The 17,993-nt window shown below is 47.5% G+C and overlaps 1 protein-coding gene across 3 annotated transcripts in view; it reads left to right on the top strand.

The window, feature by feature from the left end:
• Window positions 1-17,993, top strand: part of SYNE2 (spectrin repeat containing nuclear envelope protein 2) — a 301,999-nt gene that overhangs the window by 265,182 nt on the left and 18,824 nt on the right. For 2 of the 3 annotated variants that reach the window (XM_056133152.1, XM_056133154.1), the window contains exon 99: window positions 16,106-16,268. In XM_056133152.1, coding sequence (XP_055989127.1) covers window positions 16,106-16,268 — 163 coding nt within the window. Of the gene's footprint in view, window positions 1-9,146; window positions 9,298-16,105; window positions 16,269-17,993 lie in introns of those variants that run through there. The other variant, XM_056133151.1, reaches the window with a different exon arrangement.

The raw sequence follows: 17,993 nt of genomic DNA, 5'->3' as shown, positions 1-17,993 counted from the left end.
TTTTTTCTTTTTCTTCTTATGGGGCTGGAGTGATAGCACAGCGGAAGGGCATTTGCCTTGCACGCAGCCAACATGGCCAACCCGAGTTCGATTCCTCCGCCCCTCTCGGAGAGCCCGGCAAGCTACCGAGAGTATCTCGCCCGCACGGCAGAGCCTGGCAAGCTACCCGTGATGTATTCAATATGCCAAACACAGTAACAACAAAGTCTCCAATGGAGACGTTACTGGGCCCGCTCGAGCAAATCGATGAACAATGGGAGGACAGTGACAGTGGTTCTTATATTATCCAAAGCTGTTAAAATGTCTTCTTTCTTCAACATCCCTCTCCAAACACAGACCCCAAACCAAAATATTTTTCAGTTGTCCCTGGCAGGCAGAGAACAGACACTGAGCTCTGGGGCCAAGCGTGCAATTGAGCAGAGCTGTCACGTGATTGTGTGCGTGGACATTACAAACCACGTAGAATATGGAGGACGAGAGACCATGACAAGATAATGGAAAAATTGGGGAGTACTGAAAATAAGATACTCTTAACAATTTGGTATACTCTTGACCTCGTGTTCACTGCAAACTAAAGGAGAAGTAATCCAATCAGCAAAGGCACTAGGCTAAGTGCTATGAGAAATACAGACAGAGAATATGGCAGGTTGTTTATGTTAAAGGGAGCAGATATCTGAGTAGCTGTAAAGCCAATTGGTTTAAGAGCTTCCATTTCATCTTCCTGGAGTGAGGCGGGTAGAGGTGGGGAGATTAGGAGGAGCTTTACAGTAAAGTGGTTTTCCCAGATGGTCCTGAATGAGAGGTTGTGATTTTCAGGTGTTACTGGTAGCAGAAACAAAAAGGTGTGTGTTGTGAGAAAGAAGGTGCAGGGGTCAGCATCCTTCACTGGCTCAAGCATAAGAGTTGAAGCTAGGGTCAGAGAGATGGCACAGGGATTGGAGTGACAGTACAACAGATAGGTTTTCGCTTTGCATGCAGCCTATCCCGGTTCAATCTCCTGAATCCTATATAGTTCCCCAAGTCCACTGGGAGTGGTCCCTGAACACAGAGCCAGGGTGGGGTGGTCCAACTCCTTCCCTCCAAAAAAGAGAAAAAAGAGAGATCAGACAGGGGATAAGGCGCTTACCTTGCATGTGACCAACCTTAGTTCAATCATCAACACCACATATGGTCCCCTGGGAACTGCCAAAAGTAAGACCTGAACACCACCCAGTGTGGCCCAAACACCGAAACAACAACAACAAAGAGATGAAGCTAGAAAAGAAGACTATGAGCAAGTCTTAGAAGCCCATAAACCTCAATTAAAGACTCAGCCTCCTAAATCAGGTCCTTGTGTAACAAAGGCATGAAGACAGATATTTGGGTGGTTTGGCTGGCAGCTCAGACTGGTTTGAATTCAGTTTCTCTCTACTACCAGTTGGGAAAGGAAAAATAAATCTAGGAAGGGGCTGAAGAGATAGTGTTTGCTTGGTAAGTGGCTGACTCAGGTTCAGTCACCAGAACATCATGGGCAATCCCTAGCACAGAGCAGGGAATAGCCCCCAAGCACTGCAGCCTGTGGCCCACATCCTTAGTAAGGACTAAGTGCACAACTTCAAGCCAGTACTGACTTTGCTACTTATTATGGGGACTTTATTTAACCTAAGGCTCAGTCTGCAAAATGTGACTGACAGCTCGGGGCCAGCACACAGTGACCAGGATTCATTGAGTGACTGTTACTATGACTCTGAGACTAAGTAGTACAGAGGTTGAGTAGTAAAAGGTATCTCTCAGTCATGCCTTAGAGATGAAAGGCTGTGAGGTCCATGTCTGACTCTCTGAGGTACTCATAGAGCACTGCTTCAGATGAAGTTCCAGTGCATAAGAATAAGACAGTGTCTGTGGGGTAAATTGTGTCTGATGCTTCTTTATTATTAAGGAACATCCCAAATCTTCTGTACAGATTGAGGCTAGTTAAGTAACAATATTCCTGTTCATAAAGCTCTCATGAGCAAAAACTAGATTATGGTTCCTGAAGAGGAGAGTTGCAGCTCATTCTTTTTCCTTTTTTATTTTTTGGTTTGGGGGCCACATCTGGTAGTGTTCAGGGTCACCCCTGGTATCATGCCCAGAGGTCGCTTCCACTGGTACCAAAGGGGCCATATAACACTGATGACTGAACATGGGTATCCTCAGGCATTGCTTGTGATCCTACCCATTGAACTGTCTCTCTGGCCCCATGGCATCCCACCCTTCGTTTTTTTTTTTCTTGGTTTTGGGTCACACCTGGAGATGCATAGGGGTTACTCCTGGCTCTACACTCAGGAATCACCCCTGGCGGTGCTCAGGGGACCATATGGGATGCTGGGAATCGAAACCGGGTCGGCCACATGCAAGGCAAACGCCCTACCCGCTGTGCTATTGCTCCAGCCCCCAGCCATCCTTCATTTTTAAGTGGGGTTATTTCTTATCGGAGTTTGATGGATTTGTGATTTTCTTTATCTTCTATGGCTTCTGGACTTCACTCAATTTCTTGGTAGAGAAAGGTGGAAGAGCTTAAGTTCCACTGACCTTTTGGAAAGGAACACTAAGCAAAATAAAGAGCAAAATTATAGGCTGCTACCTATAACCTTTACAGTGTGCTTTTTACATTTACCTTATTCTTCTAAAAGGTACATGTCATCTCATTTTATAAAAGAGCAAAATGAGATACTGAAATGGTCACTACAGTTATATAGCTAGCATTTAATATAACCAGGATTTTGTTTTTTCATTTTGTTTTTTTTGGAAGGGGCTTGGGGGCCACTCTGGGCAGAGCTCAAAGGCTATTTCTGGCTCTGTGAACTGAGGAGTTCCCTACTTCTGTTGTACTCAGGAAGCCATATGTAGTGCTGGAGATTTAAACCAGAGTTGCCTTGCCACCACTGCATGTACTGTCTCTGGCCTCTGGAATGTCTCTCTGGGCCCTGTGACCAGGATTTCAGCTGAGCGAGCTGCTACCTTCCCACTCCTCGGTCCATTCTGGAATGGTGCTCTTGAAATACATAGCACAGGGGGCCTGGAGAGACAGTACAGCGGGTAGGGCATTTGACTTATACACAGCCAGCCTGGGTTCAATCTCCAGCATTCTATATGGTCCTCTGGCAGCAGGAGTAATTCCTAAGTGCAGAGCCAGGAGTAACACCTAAGCATTGGTTGTGGTCCCAAAACCAAAAAGGGAGGGAGAGAAGAGGGAGGCGGGAGATAGTGAGGGAGATGGGGAAGGAAAGAAGGAAGGGAGGAAGGAGGGAGGGAGGGAGGGAGGGAAGGAGGGAGGATGGCACAGTTTGAGAATTTCCGATGCCTTGTGAACTGACAGAAGACTAGGGTGGGGTAGCTCTTCAGGGCAAGGCTAGGAGTCTAGACACTCGTGACTGAGTTCATCCTTCAGGGTCCTGTGTGGGCTGGGACAGCAAGCTGGGACCTGCCTCTGTCAGCCTCCTATAGCATTAACACTGCCTGACCTCTGACACCAATGGCATTACCACTGGAGAAGAGGGGACTAGGGAAACAAAACACTGGCTGTAAAATTCCAGTTTGAGTAATGCCAACCTGCATGCTGAGGGACCCCGGTTGCCTCACTGGCCCACAGTCATCTAGACCCATTTTGACCTTTCCCATCGTGCTCACAGCTTTCTGCTTCTTTACTCCCATGGCATGGGACAACTTCACTGCTAAACTTGTTGAACCTGCTAAGTGGGATTTGGTGGGAGACCTTATAGAAGAATCTAGCCTGGTGACTTTAAGATTTAGTTTTGGAGAGGCATGGGGAAACACCAGGAGGTGCTCAGGACTTACTCCTGGCTCTGTGCTCAGGAATTACTCCTGACAAGGCTTTGGGGACCATATGGGGTGCCAGGGATGGAACCCAGGTTGGCCGCATGTATGACAAGAATCTACCTGTTGCCTTGCTATTACATCTTACAATGATGAGCCCTTAACTACAAAGTTTAAAATGGTATTGAACAACCTAAGACCTCCAGTTTTGAATCAGTTTTAATTCTTTGATAAAGAAATAAGTCCTGTTCTCCTGGGTTTTTGCTTAGCAAAATGTAGGCAAATTTCAAAAGAATTGATGACATGTAGAGGATAGGGTTACTAAAAATCATGAGCTTTTTGGTGGTTTCAGATAGGCCCCATCATAGGGCAGGTTGGCCAGGTGACCAAACCTTTTTCTCGTAAAAGCCAGGCTCTGTTTCATTCTTGCTCCCCTGCATCCCAGAGAAGTGAATAACCACCTCAGGAAAGTCTGACAGTGGGACGATGGAGCTGAGCTCTGACTGTCACACCACACCAGGCCTCAGAAAGCATGTGGTGCTTCAGAGAATGTGGCTTTTAAACAGAGACTCTCGATGTCTCCTTAGAACCTGAACAGAACTTGCTTCCCACACATAACCTTCCCTCTGAGTCCTTGAAGGGCCCCTGAAAACAGATTGCCGAGCCTGTGACTTAGGTTTTGAAATTATCTCCTCAGCAGTTCCTGGGCCACGAAACATGGAGCTAGAGCGGCCTGCAGGGGGGAGGTAACAAGGGGCCACATCCGTGCATCAGAGTCCTGGACCCTTATGTGACAAGTCTTGTGACCTCTGCAATCCCATTTTGTAGTGGACAAAGTGGACCTGAGCTCCTGAGTGAGAAATGCCCAGACACTGCCAGCTTCATCCCATGCAGCCACTAAGCCTTTGGGACACTTCTCTTGGGCTTTCCTTCTGAGGGAGGGAGAAAAGGGGCCTTTGCCCCGAGTCACCATATTTCTTCAAAGTGTTGTGCAACTTCTCTAAAACCCTTCAAGCAAGGAACAAGAGGGACGCTCCTGATATAGTTGAATTAAAGGGTGTGAGGGAGCTCCTGGTTTCCTCACATAGAGCTAGAGGGGCCATTAGGGTCGGAAAGTACTATCACAGAATTGTCACTCTATCGAATTGCTGTGGGAACATCTCCCTGTTCTCAGGGGGCCTTGACCACTGAGCTCTTACAAATCCTGTTCATTATGTCAAATAAAGGCCATTTTGCATGCAGCACTATGATCCCAGGTGATGAGATGATTGTTCTGTAACCCAGTCTGATTTGAGGGTAAGAGATGATACACGAATATGCTTATTTGACCGATTAAATGAAGAGTTAACCCCTTAAAAAACAATAGCCACTGGGGCTGGAGCAATAGCACAGCGGGTAGGGCATTTGCCTTGCACTCGGCCAACCCGGGTTCGATTTCCAGCATCACATAGCACCACCAGGAGTAATTCCTGAGTGCAGAGCCAGGAGTAACCCCTGTGAATTGCCAGGTGTGACCCAAAAAAGCAGAAAAAAAAAGCCACTGACTCTTCTCCAGATTTTATTAGATAGCATCTTTGAAAACCAAGGCAGCAGAAGCCCAACTGCTGGAGATACAGCTTAATTGTGATACTTCTCTTTCAAAACAGCCACTCGTGGTGCTCTTCTGTTTTGGAGAAAGCTGGGTTACCTATTCAGTTTAGGCACAAGATAGTGGACAAAAAGAGACAAGGGTGAGATGTTTCTGCCAGCACAGAGCAAAACTGAAAAGAGGGTCCCCCGGCACTTCCCACTCAGTGGGATTGACATCAGAGACTCAGCCAGACACATATCTCCTCCATCCACCTTTGATTGCAAAATCCCAGAAACTGAACTTCTTGAAAACCCTCTTTGTTTGCCAGAAGCCCTCCCTGGTTCCGTGACCAAGGCCATATCTGGAACTCCAGCGGGCTCTGGCTTTGGTGAAACACCTTGGCATCTTCGTGGAGTCTCTTCAGAGACATAGGGAGGTGCATTGGATGCTTTGGGGATGTTCATGTTTTAGTGCTTTTGTAAGTAAAGTAAAGTAAAGGCCCTCCCGTTGATCATCGATTTGCTCGAGCGGGCCCAGTAACGTCTCCATTGGAGACTTTGTTGTTACTGTGTCTGGCATATCGAATACTCTCGGTAGCTTGCCGGGCTCTCTGAGAGGGGCGGAGGAATCGAACTCGGGTCGGCCATGTTGGCTGCGTGCAAGGCAGACGCCCTACCCGCTGTGCTAGTGCTTTTGTATTTTATTTATTTATATTTGATTGTTGCCATGGTAGCCATGATGAGTGGGGGGAAGGTGCAGACTTGCTTGTGGGGCTTGCACATGCTTTACTTGTCCTGTTTGAGAGGCTCTACCGCTTTAGTGGTGGCGCTCACTTGAGCTATTGGTGGCAGTGGTCTCCCAGGTCCACACTTTTCTATTGTGATTGGACACGCTTGGTTGTGGTGTCCACCACAACACAGCACTGGGGTCCCTAGGAGCAGTACTGCTGGGACCATGGGCCGCAGTCACTCCACCTGCTGAGCTCTCCAGGGCCCAAGGGCTCCTTCTGCTCCTTTTCATGACTCTGGCAGCATGTGTGAATGAGCTGGTCAGAACTTGCAGCGCCTGAAATAGGAGAGCTGTGCCCTGGAGTGTTTACATTGTTTACCTGTTGGTGTTGGCCTCATCCATCATTATAATTTTTCCTTTTGCTTCATTTGTATTTGTTCAATGTTCATTAGAGGGCCCTCCCGTTGATCATCGATTTGCTCGAGCGGGCCCAGTAACGTCTCCATTGGAGACTTTGTTGTTACTGTGTCTGGCATATCGAATAGAGGGCCAAGGAGCTGACTCCAAGGCTTGGCATTCAAATTTTGCATGCAGGAGGCCCAGCTTCCATGGAGCCGGGAATAGCTCCTGAGCACTACCCAGTGTGTGCATTTTCTTTTATTGTTTGGGGGGGACACCCACCAGTGCTCTGGGGCTGCTCTTGGTTCTGTGCTTGTAGGAAGGTCACTCCTGGTGGTGCTCAGGGGACCGTGCCATGCTGGAAGAGAAACCTGGGCCTCCAGCTTACAAAGAATGTGCCCAGCTGATTAAGCTATCTGGCCCCACAAGGAGACTTTTTTTTTTTAATTTTATCTTTTTTTTTTCTTTTTGGGTCACACTCAGCGATGCACAGGAGTTACTCCTGGCTCGTGCACTCAGGAATTATCCCTGGTGGTGCTTGGGGGACCATATGGGATGCTGGAAATCAAATCAGGGTCAGCCATGTGCAAGGCAAACACCCTACTTGCTGTGCTATTGCTCCAGCCCCACAAGGAGACTTTCTTAACCTTAAAAAAAAAAATCAGGAACCAGAAAGAGAGTTTAAGTGGGTGGATAAGGCACTTGCTTTCTACTCAGCTGACATGGGTTCAATTCCTCGACCCACATAGGATCCTCTGAACCCTGCCAGTGACCCCCAAAAACAGAGTTAGGAATGAACCCTAAACATTGGCTGGTATGGCCCCAAAACGCCAACAGCAAAATTAGAATTATTGTTCACTTTTTTCCCTTAATTTTTCTTCAATGGTAGCATTATTAACAGACTTGGCACCTGTAAGCCAATGTTAGAATGAGCTTGCATAGACTCACTCCCATCTGGTCCCCTATTCAGACTCAGCTCTCTCACCACCAAGAAGGATCTGGTCTCTGGGAAGAACCTTTAATGAAGCACGATGTTCACATTTCACCTTTCCAAAGCCCACCTACTACTTCATAATAGTAGCAGTGAAAAATGTTGTCACTTAGACGCAGAAGTTATTACCATGGCAACTCTGTGTGAAGATTGTTTTTCCATCCTTGGTAGAATGGACAGGGAGATACGGGACCTTTAAAACTGATTAAAGTTTTTCATTGCTCTCCTCTTATCTGTATCTTTTCAAGGTTATTCTAGATCACCAAACAGCGCTGTTAGTCATAGAGTTGACTTCCTCTGGTCGTAGCTGGACGCCTGCTCCAGTGACACTGGAAGGATTGAGATATTTCAGTACGGGGAGTGCTAGATGTGAGACCTTCCTGCCTTGCATTTTCCTCCTATAAGCCTGCTCATCCATTTCAGGAGCAGGTGCCTGGGACTAAGGAGCCTGCAGAAGTGCTTTGGGGGGAAGGGAGGGGGCAATGAGAGGGGGCTGGAAGCTACCACAAGAGAACAAATCCCAGTGGGTCTCAAGGATATTTTGTTTGTTTTGAGACCATGTCTGGTGGAGTTCAGGGCTTACTCCTTGTTCTATGGAAGAACTGCTCCTGGTAGGGCTCGAAGGACCAGATGGGATGCCAGGGATCAAACCTGGGTCAGCCTCATACAAAGCTTACCCATTCATTGTACTATCTTTTCAGCCCTGAGGGGCACCCTATTCAGCTATGACATCCAGACTGTGAGTAGAAGTGAATCTTGTTGAGGGCTTCTTCCTTTTCACACTGCACTCTGAAGTGTGCAGTGTAGAAAGAACTTGCTGTGTTTCAATTGGAGATACAACAATGACGTGGACCCCAGGAGAAATGATTGCTGCCACCCCATGTCAAAATAGGGCAGGGAGTGAGCCTGAGGGAAGCTGGCACAAACCCGGGTGCTCATGCACACAGCCGCCAAGGAGAGAGCATGCCAGATAGGGACAAGGAGGCAGCCCCAAGCACTCACGTGCTGAGTCCCGGGAGGAGCAAGCAAGGAAAATTGCACAATTCCTTCTTCTGCAGTCTTGAACTCCATTTGTTCTCTTAAGATGGATTTTTCTTTTTCAGCCAAAGAGCAGAAGGATAGACTAAAATGAATGCTCTGCTGACCCTCCCCCTCACCCATTCCCACCCCCAAGCCTAGATATACAGGGCTGAAGTGGCACAGCAGAGAGGCAGTCCCACATTGGGCCCCAGCCCCCACCCTGGAGAATTCTTCAGGGCCAGCCATCAAATGAACGCAAAGGTGTTGGTGCTGGATTCCAGGCCTTCCACTTCCACTGTTCCTTTACAACCTGAGGGCATTTTTAATTTGAGGAAGCCGAGAATCTTCTTTTGCATGCCCCAAATCGAAATGCTTCTTCCCTGGGTTTTATAGCACTTCATAAATAACCCATAGCCAAGATAACACTTTCTTCCTCCCCCCCCCCACCCTCCCTCCACAGCTCCCTGCATTGCAATTCTGTAGCCTCTGAACAAAGACTCGTGTGTGTGTGTGTGTGTGTGTGTGTGTTTAAAGAGATATTTGTTTATTGGAAGGGAACAGACCGATTGAAAACTGCACTGAACGGAGAAGCCGGGGCTGCGGGCTGGCCTGGCTTGGTGGCGGTGCCTTGGAGCCCCGGGAGGCTTGGGGAGGGCGGCGGTGCCCGCTGCTGCACCAGTGAATGAGGCCCGCTGGCCTGGCGGGGGAGGGGCCGCCGCGCCGGAGGTGGAGGTGCAGCCGCAGCCTTCGGAGCTTGCCGCTAAGCTTAAGGAATGGTTTTCTCTCCTCCGCAGTAAGTGCCCCTTCGGCCTTGGGCAGCCGCTGGCCCCGAGTGTGGCCATCTCCATTGTCACTGCACGCCCAGCCATCGGGGGATGGGTCGCGGTGCGGGTGGGAGCCGGCGGAGCCGCGGGGAGGCCGGGTGCTCCAGTGTATTGTCCTTCGCGTGCCCCAGAGCTGGGCTGGCAGATCCCCGAGGAATTGCTCGCCTTGCTGTCAAGAAGTGGAGTCCTTGCAAACGATGCGGTTGTGTCTACACAGACTGTGTGGCAGCTTCCGCAACTGACAGCTGCCCAGAGCGTCCAGTCTCTATTTATGTCAGCACAAAATTCAGATACTTTCAATTACTCGGGTTCGAGGATTTATTTATTTACTAGTAATTTTTCAGCTATGCTGTTCATATTGGTATAGGAATTTTAGTTTTTATTTTTATTTTTGCTTAGTGATACCAATGTCGGGAAGGGCCTGTATAATTAAATACCAGAACCCTATAATGTGTTGGGAATAAGACTGAAATGTCAATTACTCCACATATGTGAGTTTGCTATGCAATGCTGTCGCATTTTGAGTCTTTGGCTTTATGTATAGAATGAAAGTAACCTGACTTGATTTTGTTGGAGAAGAGAACAGGATTCCCAAATATTATATAATGATACATCGTTGCCAGTTAAAAGGAAAGCTTGCCTCTATTATTTTCTACCCATAATCCCTGTGAGAAAAACACCTTATTTGAAACTACTCCTAGGTTAAACTACTGATTTTTTGGCACATAACAGTGCTTTGGTTTTGTCCAGTTCTCCTTATGGTCTCCACTTCTTCTCCTTTGTACAGGGGGAAAATTTTTTGGTGTTGTTCTTCCAAACCTAAAAAATCATGCTTTTTCTGGAGAAACAGGATTTGCTGAAATATATGTGTGTGTGTGTGTGTGTGTATACACACACATATACACATACACACACATATCTATATAGATATAGATATATGAAAACAACATTAGTCAAAAAAGCCAGGTTAGATATGGGCAGATCCAGAGATGGGAACTTCCCGACCCCGCTGCCTGGCTTGGTGATATACTGTAGTGCCACGGCTGCTCCTGTGTGCCAAGGGGCTGCTCCTGAATGCGCCTCCTTGGTTCCCAGTATGAATTCAAGGTGTACATTTTCCTAAGAGCAATATTGACAAACCTAACCTGGATTAGGTTAGTGGCCTGGGTTGGCCAGTGATAGACACTTCCTGACTCGCAGAAGGTAACAGACACAGACTCAGCAACAGTGATGGCTGCTGAGTTTGTGACGTGATGATTTCAGGACCAACCCTGTGTCAGGTGCACTTTTGAATACTCTGTCTTTGGTCTGAGTTTGGGACAGGTTTAATCTTTTATGAATTTTCCTTTTTGTTGTTGTTGCTGGGTGGGTTTTTATTTTGGGGGTTTTTTTTTTTTTTGTTTTTTTGGTTTTTTTTTTTGCTTTTTGGGTCACACCCAATGCTCAGGGGTTACCTCTGGCTCTGCACTCAGGAATTATTCCTGGCAGTGCTCAGGGGACCATATGGGATGTAGGAATCTAATCCAAGTCTGCTGCATGCAAGGCAAATGCCCTACCCCTGTACTATTGCTCTGGCCGTTAGTCTTGCTTTATGGGACATACCGTCTCAGCAGCTGCCTCCTTTTTTCCCCCTCTCCTTCCTCTCCTCTTTAATCCATCTTTAGTATGTGTGTGATGTTTATTAATCGGTACTTCACTTGCTTGGTAAGCAATGTGTATGAGTAGTAGTGTGACAACAGATTACTTAGTGACTAGGTATCTTTGAGGCCTTTACCTCTTTTCCTTAAACTCTAACCTGGTGGGTCAGAGATCTATCTCATGTGGCTGATCCAGATTTCATCCCCAGCACCATAAAAGACCCCCGAGGCCCTGCCAGGAGGCTCCTGAGTGCAGAACCAGGAGTAAACCCTGAGCACTGCTGGGTGTGGCCCCCAAACAATATTAATAGGTAAAATATATTATTATATTATATTATAATAAAATATAATCTGACCACCTTTTTATGAAAGCAAATTCAAAGGAATGAATGAACATCACTTATTTAGAAGGGACTTTCTACAATCCTCTTGTATTGTGGAATTATAGTGTTCAAATTAGGTCTCCTTTCTACAATGAGCTCTTTGGATGAAGACTTATATTTTAGTTCTTTGATTCCTCAGCATTAGGGCCACGTTGGGCTAACGGCTAAGTGTTCCTTGGAGGAAAGTGTAGAGGGGACATGAGGGGACATGAGCTCACAGCACAGCATGTGGTTGATGCACACCTCCCCCAGGTGTTCTCTGGACTCAGGAGGCCAAACTTCTTTATGGGGTGGGGAGGTTTTCCAGCCATCGCTCAGAACTGCTTGATTCTGTGCTCAGGGATCACTCCTAGCAGTGCTCAGGAGACTCTATGTGGGTGCTGGGAACTGAAACATATGCAGTGCCGTTGTGTTCCCCCAGTACTATCTGTCTCTGTGGCCCAAATCAAGACTTCTGACCTTGTTTCCTAACAGTAGCAAAAATTGTCCTGTACCTTAGACAAGGGGCTGCTGTGTGCTCATTAGCAGATGCAGATCTTATGTGAGATCCCATGAGGAAAGTACTTACTGGTGCAGGATTAGATTTCTGCACTTACCACTCAAGTTATTTATTCTCTGTGCCTCGATTATGCCAAATGGTCACAGTCACAGTCACATGCCAAATGGTATACTAAAAATATGTTCAACTTTGTCGTGAAGGTTAAATGAGTTGATAACATGTAAAGACCAGATGTCCACATGTCCTGTAGATGTTTCATTTCACCAGTGTGTAGGCTCAAAAGCATCCACAACATAGAAATGTAAAAACTATGCTATGGGATCACAGTAGAAAATCTGTTTTCCTGTGCATCTTTGAGCACTGGGTTGGTGGTCACCAATGACCTACAGTACCACTGTCCTAAAAGGCCAAGAACATCATTTCCTCTGCCTCCTCCTCCCCCCACAACTCATTATTATGCCCCTCACTCTGGGATTAAGAGGAGTCAATATTACTGTGTCTCTGTTTTTACATACGGGTTATTTTGTTGCTTATTTCTTTATCATTTGGCTGTGTGTGTGTGTGTGTGTGTGTGTGTGTGTTGCCAGGGATTGAGTTGTAGTGCTGTACACATGCAAGGCATTTTTCTGAGCCACATCCCTGCCTGTTATCTTTTTACTTAAAAGTGTGCTCTCTTTCTCTCTATCTCTCTCTGTCTGTCTCTGTCTCTGTCTGTCTGCCTGCCTGTCTCTGTGTCTGTGCCTGTGTCTCTGTCTCTGTCTCTCATTTTTTTTTGTTTATTAGTGAAACACCATGTGGTACAGTTGTAGACTTACAAATGTTTGTGCTTGGGTCTCAGTTATACAATGATCAAGTACACATCCCTTCACCAGTGCCCATTTTCCACCACCACGGGTCCCAGTATCCCTCCAACCCCCCATTGCCCCCATCCCACCCTGCCTCTGTGGCAGGGCATTCCCTTTTGTTCTCTCTCTCTTATTATTGGGTGTTGTGGTTTGCAAAAGAGGCATTGAGTGGCAATCATGTTTGGTCTGTAGTCTACTTTCAGCATGCTTCTCCCATCCTGGGAGGATCCTCCCAACACCCTTTACTTGGTGCTCCCTTTTCTATCTGAGCTCCCTTTGCTTTTCTATCTTTGCTCCCAAGCCATGGAGCAAAATTCTTGGTACTAATCTCAGCCACTCTTGGGTGTTAGTCTCCTATTTTGTTACTTTATGTTCCCCAGATGAATACAATCTTTCTATGTCTATCCCTCTCTTTCTGACTCATTTCGATTAGCATGATACTTTCCATGTAGTACCACTTATATGTAAATTTCATGACTTCATCTTTTCTAACAGCTACGTAGTACTCGATTGTGTAAACGTACCAAAGTTTCTTTAACCAGTCATCTGTTCTCAGGCACTCAGGTTTTTTCCAGATTCTGGCTATTGTAAAGAGTGCTGCAATAAACAAATCTCTCTCTCATTTTCATCCACACCCAGTGGTGCTCAGGTTTTATTCCTGGCTCTATGCTGAGGGATCACTCCTGGCAGTGCTTAGGGGACCAGTTGTGATGCAGGTGATCAGCACTGGGGTTGGCTACATGGAAAGCAAGTGCTGTTCTAAACTTTCTGTACTAGCTCCCTGGCCTTTTTTTTTGAATGAAGAGGATGGGGTCTTCGGATGGACAGGTCAGGTGCTAGGAGTTGTTGTGGGGCTGCCCTGATGGGCACTGCAGGAGGGGCAGGCAGGCAGCCTGGGCATAAGTGTTGAGTCTGAGCTCCCCTCCTGCCTCTCTCCTGCCCAGGGAAGCTCTGAGGGCCTGCTGCACCTCCAGCCAGAGCCATCCTGGAGTCTAACCACTGCAAACTGCACAACAAGCTCCCTGCCCTGCAAGCCTGGGGTTCTTCTAAAGCCAGAGCTTACAGCTCTGTCCAGGCCTGGACCTGGATTCTGTTACCACCTTTTTAATAAATCATCATGTGAGGCTGAAGGGAATTTCTCCTATGGCACTTGCAATAAGAGAATAATCTGGAAAACATCTTGAAAATCATCATGAGCATAGTTTCTGGCTCATCAGGCCATGCCAGATGCCTTCCATGTGTGTGTCTCATTTGAACCCTCCCAACCCAGTTTAGCCAGACACTACTGCTGGCATCATTTTTTCTGGTAGATAAAGTGCAGTCAAGATTCAAACTCAGACCCTGGCCACAAAGTTTGTGCCCTCCCTGCAACATCAGAATCCATGGCCTCCTCCCATGCCTGCCTACCTTTTGGCACTGTTGAGAGCAGTCTTTATGAAGGACCTACTGCTACGTGAAGGAGAGAGTACTAGAGCGCTGCGTAATCCTGGTTAGCAGTGATGGGACTTTAGGCACTTACTGACACACCAGACATAGCAATGTGGCTTACTGACACACCAGAGGCTTTACTATGTTCGCTGACTTCTGGATAACTTTGCAAAGTGCCCAGGAAACTGGGAGATAGGCAGGTTTGATTCTTGCAGGATACACAATCCTCAGATGGTGCCAGGCAACTCAGCCCCAGCTGGCTCTGGCCTTATGTCCCGTCCACCGCCCCCCCCCCCCCCCACATGCTACTGTCCCTGAAGCTAGAGAGACCTCTGAGGCCTGGCTGGGAGAGATGAAGGGACCAGAGCATTTTCCCCCTACATCATAAAACTAGCTGGTAATTGAGATGGAGCTAAAAGTCAGTTCCTAGGGCTGGAGCGATAGCACAATGGGTAGGGCGTATGCCTTGCACGCAGCTGACCTGGGTTTGATTCCCAGCATCTCCTGGTCTCCCAGCACCACCAGGAGTAATTCCCGAGTGCATGAACCAGGAGTAATACCTGTGCAACCCCAGGCGTGACCCAAAAGGCAAATAAATAAATAAATAAAAGTCACTTCCTGGGGTTGGCTTCTGTCCACTGTAGGATGCAAAGAGAAAATATCCAAGTACACAGACATAGCAATGTGGCTCGCTGAAAGACTCCCTCTGGTAAAAGTGCTTCTGTCCACCTAGGAGAGGGCCTGTAGCCCCCCTGGCCCATGGATTCTGCTGCAGCAGGAGCACCATGGACATGGAGTGCTAACGACAGGGTCCCCAGCACTATGAGAGCACCTGGGCGAGGGGACCTGGCTTTTCAGTGAGCAGTAGTCAGAGCTCCCAGAGGAGTGAAGGGCTGTGTTGCAGGACAGGGCTGGCAGCAGAGGAGCCACCAAATGCTTGAGCTGGAAAGGTCCGGGGCTCAGCTGATCTGTCCAGGAGGGTGAGGATGCGGAGGCATCGGGGTGGGGTCAGGCTTGCATCAAGCTGGCACACTGGGGCTGCAGAACAAGGGTGGGCAGTGGCAGCTGGTGTGGGTGAGGGTGAGCCTGTTCCTCTTCCTACTGTCACCTGTGGTGGTTCTCACTGTACCTCAGCACACAAGCTTCACCAAGTGGGGACTTTTCCAAGAAGCCATTTCTTCTTTTCCCGGAAGTCATGAAGGCCCCCACAAATCACCAGAACAAGCCCTTCCTTGCTCTGTTCTCATACCTTCTGGAAGGCAGTTTAGGGGAGAGTTTCATTTTGGGGGTCAGTGGCCCCCCTTAGCTGCTGTCGTCCCAGTGAGTCCAGCATATATACTGATCCCATGTCTATCCCTGTCCGCGTGGACTCAGTGGAATTAGACCTGCTCCATGCTGGGGGACCATATGCAGTGCCAGGAATCGAACTGGGGGGTGACCATATGTAAGACAAAGCACCTTACCCTAGTATTGCCCCTCTAGTCCAGTACCCCCTTTTGACTGACACAGCTGCCCCATCACGGGCCAGCTCTACATGTGAACCTGTAGGGTCCAGCAGCAGTTCTGTACTTGCATAGGAGAGGGGAAGAACCCCCCCTGTGAGCCAGGGCTGTGTGCCCTATAAAGGAAAGCCACTGGCCACTGCAGGTTGGCCACTCCTTCAACTCAGCAGGCAAAGATCAGGGTATTGGCACCCATCCAATTGAACCCTGGAAAGCTGAACTCCAGCTCTGCAGGAGATAGGACTGACTTCCGTGAGTGGATAAGTTCTCCAGTCCCTTTGGAGATCAACCACAGCAGTAGCAGTTTTGGAAGTTGTCACATCTGTGAAAACTCCTCCCTGGTCAGTTTCTCATGCCCCCACTGGTAGCAGCCTCAGCGCTTGTGAGCCGACCCCACCCTCCTTGGCACATGCTCCTCACCATTCACCAATGAGCTTTGGTTTCTTATCTCTCACTTTTTCTTTCCCCTGTAAATATGTCTAGGGTGAAGAAGCTGAAGGAGACCTTTGCTTTCATTCAGCAGTTAGACAAAAACATGAGCAACCTTCGCACCTGGTTGGCCCGGATTGAATCTGAGCTCTCCAAGCCCGTCGTCTACGATGTCTGTGACGACCAGGAGATCCAGAAGCGGCTGGCGGAGCAACAGGTGGGGAAATGAACCAGGAGCTTTTGTAGGATTAGGCACCATACCTGCTCACACCTGCCCCGGGTTGACCGCGTGCTTTGCTAGTTCACCTTGGCTGGTTCAGAGAGAAACTTGTACTCCTCTCTCTCCACCGCTCTTGGGCGTACCCTGTGAAAGGCTTTGAGTGAGTGGTGTTTAAGATATAGACCTTGACCTCAGTGATGAATAGGTTTTTGTTTGACTTTTCTTTTTGGGCCTTTGGGCTTTACCCTAGTGGTGCTGGTGGGGCGTGGGGAGAGTCAACCCTGAGGTGTTGGTTGGGGCTGGTAGGGAGGAATATGCTTTGCCAAGATCCAACCCAGACCTTTCACATGCAATGCATGCATGCCGGCCCTTTGAGCTATTTTTTTGATTCCCTGAACAGGTTTTACTTATTTTGTTGGTATTTTTTGTTGTTGTTTTTCAAAGTTTGTTTTTTTTTTATTCATTGTATAGTTTGGAAAGGCAGAAATTGAATGGAAAATAATTTTCCAACCCAGGAATGTTTTCATGGAACAATAGTCTATTGAATCGAGTTCTTCCCCAAAAAATTCTTTAAAGAGGGAGAAAACGATATTCTCAGGAACACAACTGGACTGTAGCTTAGGAAGTGCCTCTTGCATTGCATTGCGAGCTCAGCATTGCACCATCTTGGGTCGGCCCCAGCTGTTCCTTATTGTCAGAGTTCCCCAGTGCTGTCTTGTGTCACTGATCTGATCACATCCCAGTGCCCCTAAGGGTCCTACATGCTCAGGTTTAATCTCGTGCAGTTCCTGAGCTGCTCTGTAATTTTGAAGTCATCCATATAATGCTTTCCATCACCTCTGCCTTCCCCAGACCTGTTCTGACAGACGGCTCTACACAGTGTTGATTCTCACACTCTGATCTCTGTTCTACGTGTTGCTCCTCAGCCTTGGTGATACGTGGCAGGATCATCCCCATGGCTTCTTCCAGTCGGAATTGAGGGCTGAACCTTTTTCTTTCTTTTCTAATGTTCTGGGAGTGGGTCACATATATTGTACTGGTGGCCCATGTGGTTGGAACCCAGGCCCTGCACACACAGGCAAGGCATGTGCTCTAACTGCTCACTTGAGCCTCATCCCCATTCCTGAACATTTTTCAGGCGAAGGTGGTCTGAAGGTAATTTCTCCTCAGTTCAGGTTAGTCTTGCTCTTGGTCCTAAATGACATCTCACACTCCCACAAAATAGATCTCAATGTTTGATAGTGCTCTTGACTTAAACCTTGATTCATGATTGCTTCACAGTTACTGTTTAAAGGATGCCTCGCCCTTGGATTTTCAAAGTGGTGCCATTTAGCAATGTTACAGAAATATAAGTATTGGTTTTCCCACTTAGACTCTGCAATTTAAGCATGTCTTTTTTTCAATTGAGGTCATTTAAATTCTGTCTTTGCTTTGTGCAGAAATGAGTAATATTGAGATAAATACCATGTTAATGGACACTAATGCCTCCTCAGTCAGGTCACAGTTACTGCACATTAACAGCTTTATTTTTAAGCTAGCTCCATTATGGGAGTTTCTCCAGCAGCCTCCTAGTAGAACTGGCCTTGCAAATAATCTTTTAACCCCGAGTGGGGTGTTTTTGTAGGTAGATAATATAGAGACTAAAAACATTTTTCCTCTTAAAGAATGACTAACTTTGGGAGTAGCTAATCATATTTATTTACATATTACCAATCTGTGTGT

This window comes from Sorex fumeus, unplaced genomic scaffold, assembly GCF_029834395.1.
Source record: "Sorex fumeus unplaced genomic scaffold, SorFum_2.1 ptg000098l, whole genome shotgun sequence".
Taxonomy (NCBI): domain Eukaryota; kingdom Metazoa; phylum Chordata; class Mammalia; order Eulipotyphla; family Soricidae; genus Sorex; species Sorex fumeus.
The sequence above is the reverse complement of the archived record's forward strand: the minus strand, read 5'-3'. Positions and strand labels throughout refer to the sequence as shown.